This window comes from Hesperophylax consimilis, chromosome 3 (assembly GCF_061612785.1).
Source record: "Hesperophylax consimilis isolate HC1 chromosome 3, BYU_Hcon_1.0, whole genome shotgun sequence".
NCBI lineage: Eukaryota > Metazoa > Arthropoda > Insecta > Trichoptera > Limnephilidae > Hesperophylax > Hesperophylax consimilis.
Genome location: NC_142838.1, coordinates 41,583,461 through 41,603,898, shown reverse-complemented (window position 1 = coordinate 41,603,898; position 20,438 = coordinate 41,583,461). Strand labels below are relative to the sequence as shown.

The 20,438-nt window shown below is 35.3% G+C and overlaps 1 protein-coding gene across 4 annotated transcripts in view; it reads left to right on the top strand.

Moving 5' to 3' along the window:
* LOC149425516 (myosin-IIIb-like) overlaps positions 1-20,438 on the top strand; it is a 121,938-nt gene that overhangs the window by 56,914 nt on the left and 44,586 nt on the right. For 2 of the 4 annotated variants that reach the window (XM_089650714.1, XM_089650717.1), the window contains exons 2-4: positions 15,500-15,677; positions 18,077-18,232; positions 19,403-19,684. In XM_089650714.1, coding sequence (XP_089506840.1) covers positions 15,525-15,677; positions 18,077-18,232; positions 19,403-19,684 — 591 coding nt within the window. In that variant the 5' untranslated portion in view covers positions 15,500-15,524. Of the gene's footprint in view, positions 1-14,977; positions 15,110-15,163; positions 15,191-15,499; positions 15,678-18,076; positions 18,233-19,402; positions 19,685-20,438 lie in introns of those variants that run through there. The other 2 variants (XM_089650716.1, XM_089650718.1) reach the window with 2 other exon arrangements.

Genomic DNA, 20,438 nt, shown 5'->3' with positions numbered 1-20,438 from the left:
TTTAAAGTTAGTTCGACTCAATTGCACGGGAGCCATGAGCTAAGTGCTTATGATGAGATACTGTGCTCGCCTGAAACGACTCTACCAATACGGCTCCTCGTACGTGGCTCACAGCTCCCCAGCGTATGACGCTATTTTTCTGAGATATCTCCTGAAATAAAAAAGTTACGGTTCAATTAAGCTTCCAAGCTTCCATTATAAAAATATGCAGAGAAATAAAACAACAAAGAATATCGAGAATTTTACTTTTAATTAGAAATGGAAATCAATTTACAACACCCAATTTTAAAATAACACAAATACAAAACCATTATATTTACGAAGCCATTAAATACTACAATAATCTCCCTTCTGAACTGCGCTGTATTGTCAGAACAAATCAATCAAATTTTAAAAAAAAATTAAAAAAAACTTAAATTAAACATTACTTTGAAAAATCAATATTCTTTGCAAAAATATTATTGTAACATAAAACTTATGTAAGAATCGTGGCTCCCTTATCAGGCATAAGAACTCCTCTTTTCTGATAAGGTATACATAACCAATGATGATCTAAAATGTAATATTGTTAAATATTTATGTATCTATATTCCTTATATGTATTACAATTTAAAAAAATTGAGCCGGGGTACGGTTAACCGGGGGTCGTATAAGTATGGCTCATCAAAAACAGCTAGCTCAATTGTGCAGGTCGTTCATGAACGACTAAAACCTGTTCAGTACTTTATCCACTCGTAATCTATACATCTCACATACTAATTTTAACACTGCCATGCATGAAGTGCAAATATAGTAGTATTATTAAAAATTCCCTAGATTTATGAAAAATCCTTTTTACGCTTGCTATTTTTACACTATATCCAGGGAAATTGCCCTATTCCCCAAATCGCAACATCGCGCCTCCGTGCCATGTTTTCATTTCGAATTCAATCCGTGAAAATGTTTACCTGTGCATATTTGCGATTACCAGATTAACCATAGATAAACGCACATGTACGGTTTTAGTACCTACCTACTTAATCCAGGGTCGCAATGGTTGGCTTGATTGGTGTCCTGTGCATAAGGCTGAATTAAATGTAATTAATATTATGTATGTGCCTTGTGAGTGAGCATTTCCATGGTTATTGAACACATTCACATTTTACAACGAATTATGATAATAAACCTAGAAATAATGCACTGATTCAATCTTTGTTATTTATTATTGCCATTACGCTAAATCAGCTAACATGTATGATGGCTCAATATGCTTTTAAGAAATATTTAATACATATTTTAAAAGATTTAGATTCTATATTTATGATCACACCCATTTACCTTTACTTGTAATCTATTAATTATGTTTCCTATGTATTGTATTTATGTAATATCAAAAGTATATAAAAATATACCAAAAACAGTAATTGCACGTCTCAGTAAATAGCAAGCTACTAAAATACTAAAAATATTTTAAAAAATAAAAAATTGTATTGATTGAAAGATATGATGATAATATAGCCTTCTTGTACCTATTTTCCGTGCGGTTAAATAGATCCATCACTTATGCGCATCTATTACTAACTTCATTTAATCTAGGTACAAGCGAGTGTTTGAAATGATCAGTCCTGGTATTGTTACATTTAAACAGTATTTTGGGACGAGTAGCTCTTGGAGATATATAAAATTCAATGAGGTTAAGTAAATCAGGGCTGTCTATACTACGATTTACAATTTTTTAAGTAAATATGCTTCGATCTGCGAGTTTTGGTAAATTTAATCTTTTCATTAGTTTTTATTGTAGTTTATGCTTTCAATTTGAAATTGATGTGTCGTGAATTTTATTATGAATCCTTTCGATGAAATCTGAATGTATTTTAAAATGGGGCCACCAGATTGAGGAGATATATTCGTATTATTTTTGTTCTGTACTTCTTCACTATTTTCTTTTGCTGAAATTTTTTACTAACCCAATTAACTTTTATAATTATGTACAGGGTAGCTTTGTAAAATCACTATGGACCATAGCTTACAGGCAAATCATTTTAAAGCGGGCAAGTTTGGTGGTGGTTCAAATTGGTTCGAAATAGTTTGGAACACTCGCAAGCGGTCCCCTCTTACCCATCAGTAGTTTTAAGATACAGAACAACATAATTAATTCCATTAAAGACTTAAGTTTTTAATACGAGACCATACCCTAAAATAAAGCCAGAATCATAACGACGTAAGTGAAGCAGGAGAATTCAACCGGTCGAATCACATCTCTAAAATAATGTAGGAATCTTAACGACTGATGAGACGGACCGAGGACGTTACCCTTTTTATATCTTCGCTTATTAATTATATTATCGTTTTTTATGATTAACATTCATATTTAATTTATACAAATTTCTTCAATAAATTGCCAGAAAATATAAGATCACTAATTGAAAGTTTCAAAGAATTCAAAACACAATTAAAAAAATATACTGAAATCCTAAACTAAATTTAAAAAAAACGTAAATAAATAAAACAAAAACAAAAACAAAAATTTAAAAAAATAAAATAAAAATCTAACAAACTACACACAAGCAATTGCTTATTATGGGAGAACATTGAAAAATAATAAATATTAATCATATTATAATATCTTTTATCTTATTACTAGTAAAATATATATATATGTATATCACACATTGTAATTTTTTTATTGAATAAATATAATTTAAAAAAAATATATATATTGCGCGGAGGGCGAAATAGCTGTTTACGTGATTGAAGTTGATAGAGTGCACTCTAAATGATATTTGTCTATTTTTTTAACGGTAAAATAATGTTTATAAGCCAAGGTTTTATGCATAGCACAAAGGATAACAAATAAGCAATAAATAATTAGTCGCCTGAAATATCAATACAAATTGAAAATATCTCCAATCTGAGATATTTTAAATTTGTATTTTTATTTCGGGCGACTAATTATTGCTTAAAATAAATTGATATTTTTCTAAACTCAAACATTGCCATTTTTTCGGATTCACTTTTTTTTTTTTTTTTTATTTACTCCACACAGGAGGCCCTGAAGAAAATAATTTCCCTCGGGGCCTATGTCATCTTTGGGGATGCTGTGTGGAGGGTCTTTTTTTGGAGAGGAAGGAGTGAACATGGGTCTTGAAGAGTCCCATGTTGTAGGAGGGAGGAAACACAGAGGCCGGCAGTTCGTTCCACAGCCGAGCTGTTGAACTTAAGAACGAATCGTAGAAGCGACCCGTTCTCATGTGACAAGTGTCAACTGTGTACAAATGTTGGGCGCGCGTTTGGCGTGTATCCCGACTACGCACCGGTGCCGAAGGGATCAATGACGCTAGTTCCTCAGAGCATCTTCCATTGTAATACCGATAGAACAAGGACAGCATACCTACTTGACGCCTGTGCTCTAAAGATTGCAGTCGGTTTGTTAAGATTGGGGAATCTATCAAACGGACCGCCCGTTTCTGCACAGAGTCAAGGGTTTTTTCAGGTATTTTGGGGCTCCAGACCAGAGATGGCTGCCAAATTCGACAGTAGGGCGCACTATTCGACAGTAGGGCGCACTCACTGCCCAAATTCAAACGTGGCGTCATGTCAATAATATAAACTGTTCAACGCGCATACATATACACACACACACTGACACATACATTACACGCACACACACACCTATAAACTACATACATCACACGTCGCCTGGTAATTAGGGAATACACATATCAATTACCAGACATTACAAGGAAACATATTATAGGTACCCCAACATGAAATATCTAATTCCTGTATATTGTTTCATCACTGTAACTCATGTACCGTTGGTGTCTATAATATCAAATAAATAAATCGTCATCAACATCGAGTCTATCTGCCGAGCTCAACCTCGATCGGATGTCGGGAACCAAGATTTGCATCCATTCATTACCGAAAACAAATGTGTAATTCAAAAAATAGACTTGTACAATATCGAAGTTTTCCTTGAAATTTCCTTAGGTCTTTAGCACGTTTAGTTCTGAAATAGCTGTTGGAGAAATTGTTAGGTACCTTTAAGTGTTGGTACGGGTAATTGGGGTTTACATAACATCGCCAATTTGCTATTAAGTGCCCGGATGAAGGGAACAAAGCAACAATGGCTCGGCCGATTCTACCGCCCGATAGCTGCAGCTTATTCGAATGTGCACTTCTCTTTTCATATTCAAATCAGGCCTATTGTTCGCAAACGTATACAAATCAATTTTTACCATTTTCTCTTGCGGTTACAAATAACTACAACCCAAATAGATGAGCCTATTAGCCTAAATGCGTAAGAGAATGGACACAATAGTGTGCTGAAAATGTCTACGTTTTAAGGGGAAGCTACAAGCCAAAAATGTATGTATTCTTTTTTGGATACCTTATATTGTGGGCAGTAGGCATTCAAATCGCTTGACAAACGGAGTCTAGAAATGTTAGATTTCAAGCACAAAACTTGTTTTTATTTATTTTGTAAATAATTATTTAAGAAAGCAAAAAAGTTAATCAAGTGTACTGTCACAGATAATCTTAGCTATAATACTGTATTTTTAAAAAGTTGATTCCTTCACGCGTTCGAACATTTCTATTAAAAAATATATTTTTTTTAGTAATTTACATTTATATTTTTTATTGAGTAAGTAATTTATTTTTTTATTTGTCTTCTACTCAAGCAAAACGATAGGAAAACCTTTAATTCGTAATAAAGATTAATCAAAATAGTGATTTAGCATTAAGCTTCGCCTTAATGTCTAACTAACTAACCATCACGCCGCTTCCCGCAGGGTTAGGCAGAGAGGAAGGACCGCCGATGGCACTCACTCCTTGCCTCATTCACATTCATACATCGTCTCATACAAGTATCTGGTTCGATTGTTCGTGCCGTGTCTTTCTTGGGCGTCCCCGACTTGTTCTACCGTTCACATTTGTGTCATATATTCTCCTAACACTACTTTCTTCGTTCATTCGCTCTATATACCCATCTGAGCGTCCCTTTCTTAATCCTACTCACTAACATTACGCTTACATAAACCTTGCATTCTTTGCGGATCTCCGCATTTCTCACACTAGCATACATGGTTTTACCACACATACGCCTCAGGGATCTCATTTATACAGTTCATTCATTCAGTCTACATTCATCCTTCCTCTGCCAGTTCCATGCGTCACTGTTATAACATCGGTGGGTATCAGAACTCTATTGTAGTCTGCTATGTCATTTTGGGAAATTATCTTAGCTTCCGTCTTGACTGGTTCAGCAGTTCTGAAATGCATTTCGTTATCAACGTTATAATCAAAATTTCTCGAATAATCAAAGCGATTGAATCTCAAACATTTTTTCCAAGAAATGATAGAACACTGATCGACAGATTGATTCAGAATAAATACGAATAAAATTAGAATATATCCATAAATTTCTCGGTCAGTATGAGATCATGAGATTTTTTTCAAATAATTAATTCAAAAGACCAAAGAATAAGAAGCAGCATCATTTAACAGTTGAATTAATATATTTAACTTACTTGAAGCTCCGAGCATGCCATTGTTGATGTGTTGAAGTCGTAATTTATAACGAACTTGAGAATAATAACCATTCACTCGGGCATCACACATAATTTACTGTACTTCTGTAATTTACGGTTTTTGCGCGATTTTGTAATCGTATATGGCTATAATAATGCAATAAAAATATTTTCCAGCTTTTAATGTGCTGTTGAACAAATATCTGTAAAGCTAAAGTTAAACATATTGTTTATGCTTCGTGGCCGTTTAAACATCCACTGATTTCATAAATTCCTCAATTAATCTATCATCACATAGTACCGATGGCCTAGTGCACACGGGTGAGTTCAATTTGAAAATACAATTTATAAGAGTTAATTATAAAATGTTAACAAAATTAATGTGAATTTTCGCTGTTTTTCTGTTCTAGGTGAAACACGTAATAGAAATTACTCACTAAACATCTATTTACAAAACAAGTAATTGTTTTTAGTGCGGTGGGCCATCGAAACGAAGACAAAAAATGAAATGATGTGTAAATGATTATTTGTTTATGGTCCGATGTTATTTTTGACAATATTAATCTTCTTCTTTTTTCGTATGGTATGGGGTCAGAGGGGGACCTCTAGGTCTGCGATCCATTGTAGGGCCTCAGGCGTCGCCATGTGAACCACATCAATCCCGCTGGGGAATGAATAGAGCGGGCATTCGTTGACCACATTAATATAAATGAATTGTGCCTTCATGTAATATTTTGTAAGAAAACATCATTTTTTCTCAGTGTAATGTTTGTCGATAAAAGAAGTAGAGAAAACGTTATGATACGTATACATCCGCGAGCCGAACTGCCGAACTGAACCTCAACTAATGGGAAAGAAACGAAGCAACCGCAAATGGTGAGAAACGCCGCTTGCAGTTGGTTCCTTTTCCGTAATTCGTGGTACGGTTCGCGTTTCGGTTCGCAAATGTATACATACGTATCCTAATAAGACACTGAAGAAAAGATGTGTGGTTTGCATGCAACCTATTTACGATGAACATTCAGTATGAAAGACAATGTGTCAAGACATTATGAACAAGTAGACTGTAGATTGACAAAGAAACGGACAGTTCGGTGTGGTGTAGTGCGTAGTACTGCGTAGTACTTGACTATTCTACATTGTAGGTGGCCAACCACTTTCCCGCCCTGGTATAAGTAACTGATGGTTACTCCTTCAAGACTCTACAAGGACTCTAATTTTTTGGTATAAACGAAGCTACGTTTAACATGAAACGAATCTAGACCCTCCAAATTTCCCTGCCTACGGTGTTAGGAAACAATATGTAAGTGCTTACTATTCAACAAGAAGTAGTTTCCATACAAATTTGAATGGACACAAATGTTCTATTTAGCCCAATAACCTAGCGCTCTAACATACACGTCTATATCTAACATACGGTCTAACATACACTCGTTGACATCGTAAATCTCCATCCCATTTGAATTTTGTAAACCAAGTTTTGTATTGGAAATTTAACCCTCCATTAAGCGAATATATGGATCTCTTAAGAGAAAACTTACTGATATAAAATGTTGCTAATTTATTAAAAATATTTTCAATTTATTCTTATTCCTGTTAAAAACGGGACTGCAGGCCTATAACGAATAAATTGACAGATTTCCCAAGAAAATATCAGTAAAACACGAATGTGTTATGACGATTTCGGAAGACGTGTTCATAAAAAATCAAATATTTTCGCATTTCGTCATTATATAATTTAACAAGATAAACGCAGCTGCATGAACATGTGTTCTGATATATTATGAAAATACTAATAATATATCATGGAATAGCATGCTGTCACGTTTTAAACAGGATTTTAATGTATCAGCAATAAGTATTCACTTATGTTATTCTTATACTAAACGCAGCCAAAACAATTGGTGAAACGCGTACTTTCACAGTTATTTTATGTTTTTACCTTCATTCGATTATGTAACTTGCTAACCACTGATATTAAGCTGGTAAAATCAACAAGATGTTCAATCAAACCTTGGCCGTTTCATCAAGTTTGGAAACCGTGTCGAAAGGTTTTAAACAAAATACCGTTGATTATCTTTAAATCAATGTCTGAACATACACGGGATATTTGTATTTGCTAAATTACTAACACAGCATCCGGCACATATTATATTGCATGTATTAGGTACACAGGTACCCCATTAACTACTGGACCCGTGTATCAACACAGACCCGATGGCGTATATTTATAAATTCATCTGTTAATCCATGGTATTAACAGCTCTGTTATTTCTTAATTATAATTCTTCAGATTCTATGAATAATATCTACGCTTATTTGTATGGAAACTCTAGAAGGTGTCGCGAGCTTGTGTTTTCTTTTTAGAATTTTGATTAGATTAATTAAATGCTTCATGTGTGGGCAAGTTGGACCCAGTGCCCAAGTCAATGGTTTCATCCAGTTTTCGTAACATCGGCTTTCTAACTAAAACTTTCAATATCTACATAACTTTATTAAAATGTGAAAATCGCATAAAAGTCCCAACTGCTCCCAACTGTCCCCAATTGGGGTAGGTACCTATGTTGTGAGGCTGGAGATAGTGGTAAAGGGAAAGACATGGGAAGTGTTTGGCTATTCAGATGTTGTCACCAAATACGGCAAAAGCCATTTCAAGCAAAGTTTCAATTTTGAAATGTGTAAAATGAAGAATAAATACGTAAATAGATAATAATAATAAAATAATACTTGGATGACTTGTATAGCGCCGTTTTTGTGCAAAAACACCTCTTACATAAAACTTACATAAAACACTTATCTAGTTGACGTCTACCCGGCGTTGCTCGGGATTTTTTTCATCTTTTTTTTTGTAAATGTGAATACAGTGCAAGAGTCGCAATTGCTTCCAACCATCCGGAGCAAGTGAGACTATTGCATCCCGATGTAAATTATTATATTGTATGTTGTGAGGCTGAAGGTAGTGGGGAGGGGAAGGAGATGGGGAGATGATGGTGGAGAAGTACCTGGCTCTTCAGCTCTGGTGACCAAATACGGCTAAAGCCATTTCAAGCAAGGTTTAAATTCTGAATTGTGGTCTCACACCAGGGCGATACTGAAAGTATCTTCTTTCAATTACAATATTTAGGCCAATTTACAATAGAAAATCGCTTTTTTTAAATTAAAACTTGCTAAAATAGAAAATTCTACATAGGCCTCGTGAAATTTATAAAAAATACATTGGTCCTTTTTAGATATAAATCGCAGAAATATCGATGGTTATAAGTCAAAATAATGTACCTCCATAAATCACTATTTTGATTACAGGAAAAAAATTATTCTTTTGGAAATTTGATATTTGTAAATATCTTTGGAATGGAACTAACTGATATATAAAATATTGCTAATTTATCAAAAATCTCCTAAAATTATTAGTTATCTTGTTAAAACGGGATTGCAGGTCCTAACCGAATAAATTGATAGGTTTCATGTACACACGTTCAATAAAATCATTATATTTTTGCATTTCGTCATTATATATTCGGATTCACTGCCCAAATTCAAACGTGGCATCATGTCAATAATTTAAACTGTTCAATGCGCATACATACAGACGCACACACATAAACACTCACACACACATTATACACACACATACATTACACACACACCTACATTACACACACACACAACCATATACTACACACGTCACCTGGTAATTAACGAATAAACATATCACTTAGCAGACATTACAAGGAAACATATCATAGGTACCCAACATGAAGTATCTTATTCCTGTATATTTTCATCCCTGTAAATCATTTACTGTTTGTTTCTATAATATAAAATAAAATAATATTAAAAAATATAAATATACCTTTTTTCCGATGTATTCGAAAAGTACTAACATTTTATTAGGAAGCGGCTTGCTATCCCGTTCTTAACAGCATTTTAATAAATCAGAAATACTCATTTTTCTCTGTGTGAGTTAGAGATTCCATAGTATAATATTTTTACGCAATGCACAACAAATTCGGGTTCTCCTTAGTACAGTCTGGTTATTCGTAACTTGATAATTGAAAATCTCAAAGCGTTAAAAGAATGCTGTCTCAGGACGAATTCAGAGTAAAAATGAAAGACAAATAATAATCAAACAGTTAACTAGTTACTAGAACGTAAGATTTGTTGCATTTTTGACTTATTATATGAACGATGCTCAAACAACTAATGAGGACATGAGTAAGTTCTTTTATCTGATGTATGAAATACAAAAAAAATTGAGGACACATTTCCAAACGCACTGAGATTACCAATTATTGCGCTTGTGAACATTATTTCTCTTTACTCAATCAAATAACAAACGAACGGAAGAACACTATTATTAAAGTAAAAAATGTAAGCACCGAGTTTTGAGAAAGGTTTAATGATTTGTCTGTGATGAGTGTAGAGGAATGATGTTTTAAACTCGTGGTCAATGTGAATTGAATCATACATTTTTGTATTTCATATATGTACCTACCTAACTGTAACGAGATTATTAAAAAAATGCACTGGTTTAACAGTGAACACAATTAGTCTTTATTTTGGGTACAATCAGTTTGCAAGTATGACACGTATATACAGCAGTTCAACAATAGTAGGACAGTGTAATAAACTTTAACAACCAATTTATCGGTTCACTGAGGAAACAGGTTACTTCTGTATCTATTTCGCAAATAAACGTAATATGTTCCCTTAACCCTTTGTTTTATCAAAATGGTTTCAATGAGTATTTCCTCCCTCTGGTTAGCTGAACTCCGAAGAAGTAGACGGTTTACGAAACCTTGGGTCAGACCTGCTAGAGGTTCACTCTTAGATCAACCACTCACTACATCGATATGTTTTTGTATGAAACAAATTGGTCCTAAAAAACTATAGATATGCCAATATATAGACAGTAAGTTTTCATTCGGTGCCTACTTATTAAAATATACACCAATGAAAAACTTTAAAAGTTTATTCCATGAACTTTCAGAGTTTTTCATTGGTGGATATAGTTAGGATATCATATTACGTCACAATATTTCGGTCCTAATTTTCGATCGGAGTTATATCCCCCTGGGTTCACTGAAGTAGCGCGGCTGGCACCGGGAAGCAAGATGCTCTTTAGAACTGAAACATTATCTTTTATCGGCCATCACAGCTGTGATATCCCTGTGGATCACATGTGTAAGCCAGAGCGGCGGGGTGAAAAACTAAACAATATTTTCCCTCGTTCTAATTAGTAATAGACGAAGCGACGCGGGAACGAAAAAGTATTCGAGATCGAAGAACTGATCAATATACGCTTTATTTGCCGTGAACATTTACCGTATCTACTAATTTGACCAGGTACAAGATTACAAGTAAGACTTTTTTTCATTTACGATTCGGGGACACCATCCAAGTCATTCTCAAATAAATTAACCGAAATACAGGGAGTAAGTACCATGACGTACCCGGCAGAGTAAAACTATAGATTGAACTTTGTTTACCGGTGACATCTTTAAAAAAAAAACTTTATTGCCAGCACACTTGTAACACGTGATATATCAATGAACCATCTATTACCTACCCTCGAATGCTGTGAGAATGAACCTAACCTAAAAGCTTTCAAAAACAGTTTTCTTCAACCGAACCTGCATTGTCATTTAGTAAAAGTACCCTTTACACTCTCACTCCCAAGCAGTGAGACTATGGCATTCCCGATTGGGGTATGTTGTGTTGCTGAAGGTAGTGAGATGGGGAGGAGGAAGGTGGGGAATTATTGCCAGGCGAGAGCTTTTCCCTTTGACCACAGAGGCCGTCCTACATAATAAATATTAATTTGTTGCTAAAAACTATGAAATTGTGGAAATTGTACGATTTCACTATGAATCCAACAAGTCAAACTCATGGTCCATAAATTATGTATTGACAGCATAATCCCTTTTATTAAAAAAAGATTTGCTTTTAATTGCCGTTTCGCCATTATTTGCAAACTGCATTTACCCTTTTCATGTTTTTACTGAATTACATGTAGCTAACGGTAGACAATCATATTATAATATCTCGTCAGAAGACAATGGCAGATCTGATGATACCTTTTATTATAATGATGGTAGGTAAGCAATCTTATCTCGAATCATTTCCATAATAATTAAAGGAGAATGCGTTCTTTAAGATTAATTCTCAGTATTTTTGTTTGCACTGTTCTTTGCCTATGCATAGATAAGCCTAAGTACGATACATCTGCGTGAGAAAAAAATATCAACATATACAATGCATATTAAATATTAATTTATTCCATTGAATACAACCATTGGCCACTGTATAAATAATTTCGTAATATGCATAATTTCATATTATGAATCGTAAATATTATATTCCGTAAAGCAGGTAGGTATTAGAGGTGGGTGAGTTCTGCATTTTTCCGGAGGCATCCGAGGACTGCTTCCTTTTAAAAGAACTCGAGTTCTTGGAGTGGGTCCCGGGTCCGAGTTCTTGGGTGCGGACTGGGTACTGGGCGACTACCGGGACGCACGGGTCCGGCCAAGGACTCGGCACTCGGACTCGGATAGAACCCGCGAAAGAACTCGGACCCGTAGCAGGACAAGGACCCGCACAAGAACTCGGACCCACACGAGAACACGGAGTCAATCCCGTCACCCATCGCACCCGAGTCGCGAGTTGTGCAGTTTACATTTTGGCGAAGTTCAACGAAATCCATTCGTGTCTTGTCGTGTTCCAGCTGATTGGGCTACGGCTAATGCGAGGCCGTAACGGATGTAGTATTAGGTTCCAAGTTCCAGATGATAATTTTAGCACACGCGTAAGCAGTAATAAATCAAATGTAGTAACATAAATTTCGGTTGTCGTTGAGAATTTGTCGTTTTCATAATCTCTGTCCATCGATATAGATAAAGGTACTTGGTCGAAGCCTCTATCAAATGAAACTCAGTAAAGGCGAGATGTTTTAAAAACAAAGTCAGGAAGTAGTTAGGTACAGCATTGAACTATTAAAATTTTAAAAATTAACAACATGTTTTAATATCTATTTATTCCAGTCCATTTTTTTTTTACTTTTACAATACATACACACTTTGTTCAATATATTATTGTAGGATTTGTGTATATTATATACTTGATTTGTATATTTTTCCTTTTGGTTTCACAAATATATACATATATATGTCTCAGGATCATTAAAAATAAACATTTGCCAGAAATTTGCCTTTCGAATGAACACTATTACGACATAGCTAAAAAATTTTAACAAAAGATAGCCATTTTAAATAAACAATTATTGAATAAAATAATCTTGGTACCTAATTTATCGCTTGTCTGAATCTTTCCAATACCAGTTGACAATCAGTTCCAATTTTTAAAATCAAAGCAAATCCATATTCTAGAGTTCATTGAACCAGAGTTACGGATACACAGACAGACACCACTGAAATTTGTATTTTTAATAACACAAAAAATAAAAATATTGAACGATAATTAAAATAAAACTTTAAAATAATGTCAGTCGATATTATTATTTAACTAATTAGCTCATCGGTATAGAAAAGCAACTCATAACCCCAAATAACTCCAATAAGTACTAGATATTAAACAATAAACAAAACATCCACTTACTGTAAAGCAGGTAAACAGAAGATGTCTTCACCACCAGAACTTACCACTCACTGCAGGACTCGCGAGGCCGGTGGTGGAGGGAGGCATTCGGGTTCGAGACCCCGAGTCCGAGTTTTCTGGGAGTTGTTGATTAGAGGCATTCGGGTCCGAGTCCAAGTCCTTAGAGGCATTCTCGGGTCCGGGTTCTCTGGGAGTCGTTGATTGGAGGCATTCGGGTCCGAGTCCCAGACCGAGTTCTCTGGGAGTGGTTGATTACGAAAAGGAGTGGGAGTAGGACCCGCTTCCCGCAAAGGACTCGGGCTCAAGGACTCAATCCGGCTGAACCTACACATCGCTAGTAGGTATAATTGTTGAAATAATATCAGTTTAATGTAAATAATGTAAAAATAGGACAAGATACATAAAATATAATAATAATATTGGCTGATTTATATAGTGCTGTTTTCGTGAAAAACCACCAATAATAATACATTATACATATTATGCTGTTAAGCTGGAGGTATTGGGAAAGGGAAGGAGATGGGGAAGATGAATGTGGGGGAGTACTTGGCCATTCAGATATGGTCAATAAACATGACTAAAGCCATTTCAAGCAACGCTTCAATTCTGAATAGTGGTATTACACCAGAGTGATACTGGGAGTATCTTCAACCCTATAACTTGCCGCAAATATACCTTACTTTATTTTAGATGATTAAATTGTGAAATAACACGCGACCTCCAGATTGCTGATCGAGAGCTCTACTCCTTGACCACGGAGCCCGTCAAAAGTTCTAATTTTCGTTGCTGCTTCATTCCTTGAAATATTGTTTTATTTTATTTTATGCAAATAATACATTTTTGTATCGCACTGTAGTATACACAACAAATATAATATATGTAATACAGTTTAAGTACTGGTGTTTATTTTTTTTACAGTGATGAAGATTGTGAAAATATTTATCAAAATGATTGGTTATTTTAATTAAAATATCTCTAAATATTATTCAAAACTTGTAAGAGAATAAATTAGTGCATGATTGTATTTATTTCTCTAAATAATAACTTAAAAATTATAAGACAAATATTATATTAAGTGAAAGAAAAATTGGTTCTTAATAAGAATTTCTTCATCTACTTGCGATTTATTCCTAAATAATATTTTTTTATAATATTGCGATGCCAATCACAAATTACACATTACGTAAATGTAATACCACGGTACCTATATAACTCGACTATTGTTAAATATATTTTACTAAGGTGCTTTAAGCTTGTCTGGAAGGTAACGTAAGGAGATTAGGTAATTATTTCCCTAAACGACACACTTTTAGGCACATATTAAGGAAATTACACTTTGTTTCGACAATTACTACAAGAGATAACTATTTACATGCATAAAATATGTTATTAGATTCTTAATTTGGGTTAATTGGGTAATTTATGCGTATCTACATTGAAACAAAAGTCTCAAGTTTTACTCCATACAAAAAGTCCGAAATGGCGGAAAAGGGATCGTTTTATAAGGTAAATTTTGAACTTAACTTGACTAAAAATGGAATTATAATCCATCTTTTACCATCTATCCCAACGTAAATAGTTGTTCAGGGAAATATTTTCCGGAAATTATTATTGTTTATAAATAAATAATGACTTATAAAATGTCGTATGGGTAGGTACTAAGAAACATTTTTCGGGCTGCACTAATCGATTGCACAGTAGGTACATCAATTCGTAACAGAAATAAAGCGGGAACTTTGGAGCATTTTGAAATAACTGCAAACGACAATGAAGTTCGTCAGTAAAGTTGTTGTCAAAAAGTTGTATCCAAAATAAACGTCAGTCGTGCAATATTGAATATTGAACCTTCAAAATATTTTGTGTTCTGTGTTATTGAAATACCTGACCATTCTTTTATTTTCCATTGTCGCAATAAACTAAGCCGGTGATATCACGTGTGGCCATGAAACCGTGCGGTTGTTTAAAATCCAGGTTTAAACGGTGTAAGTATGTATGTCAGACAATGTATGGCTTCACTGGTCATTCGAATTGTATACCTACAAATGGGTCATACAAATAATCCTGTTAGTGGCAATATTTAATATAGATTTTCAATCCACGATAATGTAGAAAACTCAATATGTATTTCTAACCACATAATAATATACAATAATGCAACTACAAAATAAGCAATCTTGAATAAATGACATGTTTTAATGTAAATTTCTTCAGCCATTCTTATTTTAAAATAATTTTCTTGGCATTCCCGCGTAGGTTGATAGCATTCTTTTGTTTTTACACGATTATCTTTTGTTGTCAATATTTTTGTGGTGTATTTTTTGTTTTGGAATGTTGTATTATAGATTATAGCGTCTCTTATCTTGTTATTTCAGATGAGGCGACTGTAGAAACTGCACGATGGCCTACCATGGATTGTCCCAGCATGTGGAACTGGATAGAGTGGCAGATCCCTTAGACAGGTTCACGCTAGAGAGCCTTATCGGGGAGGGAACCTACGGAGAAGTTTATTCGGCTCGGGATAAGAAGAGCAAGAAACGTGTTGCCATAAAGGTTTGCCACTCATTTTCTTTTACGCCTTTTCATTTTGACCAATGATGTTAAAATATATATAGATGCGCTGTTGAAATCTCAAAGTGGCAAGTAAAAAGTACGTCAATTGTAGTGCTTTCGATTTCATAGTTTTATTACTAAACTGTCACGCGTCGCATAAGGTCGTGAGCTACCTTTAAGTAAATTGTCTTAAAAACTGCCAAAATCCTTCGTGTATAATGAGAAAGTCTTTTAATTACTCGGCAAACGTAATAGCCGAGGAATAACATTTCATTTGTAAATACATAAAATTATTTATTTTTATGAACTATTATAAATAATATAATTGTTGACCTCACGAAGATTTTAAACGTCGTTAGAGAAAATACAAGGCCGACTAGAGTAGAGGTCTGGACGCGCAACTTCCAAATTATGAAGTCACTGCTATCAAGTAAACCTCAATAGTCCAATCGATCTGTTTATTTATATTGCGGTAAAACAACATACGCATCAAAAATTGCCGCCATTTGCAAACTGTCGTTGCTCTATTATGGCACGGCATTGACTTGATCGCTTGACACCTCAGACCTTCAATAGGACTTTGACAGAACTTGAATATTAAATTTTGTTTTACATTTGAGTTTAAAACAAACTAATTTTGATCATTTGATCGTTTCGATCGTTAACTAGCTTTTTACGAAGATAAAGTATGTTCTGTAATTCGGCCTTCGTGGTAGAGGGCTGCGGCTCTCGACTAGCAATCCGAAGGTCGCGGATTCAAATCCTGACTTGTGCAATAAAATTTTATTTAATGAATTTTTGTTATTACACCATTTATTAATTAAAAATCCGCAAAGAATGGGAGAGGGCACCTGGAATGAGACAATCCAAAGTACTCATAAAAGGACTAGACCCTAGACGAACCAAGAAACTACTCTATATGGACAGAAACTCGCTGAGGGAACTGATAGGACTACTAACGGGACTCTGCCATCTCGCGAGACACATGCAGATTATGTTGCCTATGTCCTGCCCTGTTGGGAACTAGGCTCAGATACCTGGGGAGACATACAGTAGAACCAGAAGACATAGCCACATACCCAATGACAACCCCGGTGAACTTTATTAAAGGGACTGGGTTGTTGTTAAAGGAATGAGGTAAAATGGGAGATAGCACAATGGGTCTATGGCCTAAGTGGTCACGGGAACTACGTGTAAACTGTCTATGCTAAAAAAAAAAAAATGAAAAATAATATATAGTACCTATTCTTGCGGCACGTTCCAGAGTGGAAAATACTCTCAGTATCGCCCTGGTGTAAGACCACCATTCAGAATTGAAATGTTGCTTGAGATGGCATTAAGCCCCGTATTCATCGTAAACATTAGTTTAGCAACATTTGATCAACATTGTTGATGAGCGGAGAGAATGTTGCTGGAAACTTTGTTGAAATAAATACAGGTTGTCCACACACCAGTCTGCGTTAAAATTTTGCCCGAGGAAGTAGTGTTGTTGTGTTCTCTGTATCTGACGAATAGGATTTCAATTAAAAAAAAGAGAAAAAGATGGTGGATTCGAAACTATCTTCTGCAAAGAGAAAATTTGATGAGTGACCTCAGAATGACAGATGGATCATTTATTAACTTTACGAGAATGTCGAAAAGTGATTTCGAACATCTTCTGGAAATGATTGGTCCGTCAATAGCCATTAGTTCTATTAATTACATTATTTTATCATTGCTCCACACTACTGCCATGTTTATAAACTGTTGCAAACACGTTCACACACGTCAACATTTGTTGCTAAACTTATGTTTACGCTCGTCAGGCGAGAGCTTGTCAACATGCCGTTATCAACTCCGCAACACGCAGTGTTGCCAGCAACATTGTGACAGCAACCCCGCAACACGTTGATTCAACATTTGTTGCTAAACTTATGTTTACGCTCGTCAGGCGAGAGCTTGTCAACATGCCGTTATCAACTCCGCAACACGCAGTGTTGCCAGCAACATTGTGACAGCAACCCCGCAACACGTTGATTCAACATTTGTTGCTAAACTTATGTTTACGCTCGTCAGGCGAGAGCTTGTCAACATGCCGTTATCAACTCCGCAACACGCAGTGTTGCCAGCAACATTGTGACAGCAACCCCGCAACACGTTGATTCAACTTTGTTGCTAAACTAATGTTTACCATGAATACGGGGCTTTAGCCTTGTTTGGTGACCAGATCTAAATAGCCAAGTTCTCCCCCACCTTCCTCTTATCCATCTCCTTCCTCTCCCCACCACCTTCAGCCTCACAACATACCCCAATTGGGGATATCATAGTCTCACTGGCTCCAGACGGTTGGGAGCAGTTGGGACTCTTGCTGCGGTATTCACATAAAACAAAAAAAATACTTTTCATTTAATTTGTTTCAGATCTTAGAAAGTATAACGGAAAACATAGAAGAAATCGAAGAGGAGTTTTTAGTCTTTCGCGATCTCTCCCACCACGCCAATCTTCCCTCTTTCCATGGATTATTTCTAAAGAGAGGTCCAACTACTGAAGATGACCAGCTTTGGTTTGTTATGGAGGTAAGCATTCATACCGCAACTATTTTTTTTATCACAATGTAACTAACTTTTTCTGCCCGCCTTTGCCCGAGATTTTGATAAAAAAAATATTTGACCCCTTATCTGATTTTTTGACAGTTAAAATAATATTTCATAGCTCCATAGCTCATGATGGAGATGAAGATAGTTTTACTGACATAGTTTCCGGATAAAAAAAGCTATGCAATTTTCATAATGCCAGAGTTCACCGTTCAAGAGTTTTTGCTACATTCAAGAAACATATTTCTGCTTTATAGTTAAAATAACTGTCCATAAAATGTAGTATGACTGGCTCACACCTTTAATCTTTACAAGTTTATTTATTTGCAAAAACAATATAAACCAGTACATTGCAATATCGGTAATTAAAAATTACAGAAAAGTAAATAACAAATTCATTTACAAGTGGGACAAAAAAAAAAAAGTTTCAAATTTAGATTTACAATGAGTCTTGAATAATAATATTTCACGTTTAAATAAGTTATAGGACATGTAGAAAATACCCAGATTTCCTGCGAGGCAGTTAATTAACCTAGTGATTCTTCCCAAGGGCATCACCATTGGTAAGTTAGTTCTGCACCTAGGAAGAATCAAAAGCCTGTGTTAGCGGCCTCGCGCATATCCGGGACATAAAATCCTATTTTAGCCAGAATGTCTGGTATTTATACTAAACCGTTTAGAAGCTTATATGCCATCAGGAGTAATGCAACATCCTTTCTGGAACTAAGGCTGCATACACCCAGCGTTCCTGAGATAAATGCTGTTGAAAACAGCCATCGGTAATAACCAAACCCTCTTATGTAGAGGTATTGTAAAAACTTCTTTTGTATCTTCTCGACCATTAGTACATAGACAGTGTCCTCTGGCCCCCATACCTGAGATCCACTCTCGAGAATGCTACGCACTAGGCTAAAGTAAAGCAGCCAATACGATTGTATAATATTTTTAACATGCAAGTTTAATCGACCGGCGGATGAGTGATAAGTGATAAGTGGATGAATTAATCCCAACATCTGTCCATCAAAGTTCTCCATGATTGTACATGTAGAATCAACATTTTCCGCTTATAGTGATGGTCGAAAAGTTTTTCAAATATTTATGTGAATGTTTCTCTCTCTTTAAAAAATAAATCATATTTTTACTTTTCTATAGTTGTGTACTGGCGGCTCCGTCACTGATCTCGTACAAGGTCTCCGCAACCGCGGAGACAGACTATCGGACGAGCAGATCGCCTACATCCTCCGGGAAACCGTGGAGGCCCTGATCTACCTGCACAGCAATCATTGCATGCACCGGGATGTCAAGGGCCACAACATCCTCTTGACGGAGAATGCCGGCATCAAACTGGTGGACTTTGGCGTCTCTTCGCATCTTGCCGCCACCATGGCGAGGAGAAATACATCGGTCGGGACTCCTTATTGGATGGCGCCAGAGGTTTGCATAATTCTAATCATCTAGCTATAACTTTTCTTACCTTTATTTTATCTTCTTATACTTTTGAATGTCTTACTTTTTCGTCAATATAATTTTTTGGTAGACAATGTTAGCGACTCTCAAATGAAAATTTCAAACAGAAAAAGATTTGGTCGCATCTAGAAATTGAACCCAGGATTTCAGCCTTGTTGGGGCTTTGCTCTCCAAGACACTATCTAGATTGCATTTAGTTTGGGAAGAATCTTGCATAAAGATAGCAACTGATAAAAATATGTATTAAGAAAATGAAGATAATGTTGGTAGATCTTAATCAAAGTATGGCACAGTTAAATATGACCGAAGGGGATAGGGTAGAATTAGCTCAGTGGTAGAGCAATGCCCTGCAAGGCTGAGGTCTTGAGTTCAAGTTCTAGATGCACCGAATCTTTTTCTAATTTTTCTGTTTCAAATTTTCGTTTGAGAGTCACGAATATTATCTTCAAAGATTAAATATCACAATTTGAGGTTTTACTCATTAAGTTATTCCAAAAATAATTTTATCATATACTTTTATACTCACTGAATAGATAATACAGGTTGTCCGGTGTTAAAGTGCACCTAACTTCTGGAGGTGGTTCCGTGTGATAGTACTAGTAAAAAAGAAAAATAACTTTTTTCGAAATTTTTAGGTAGTTTTTGAGTAAAAAGTTTAATTATTTGTATTGGAAAATAAATGTACCGAAACACTTTCTTCACTACCTCAAATGTAACTAGT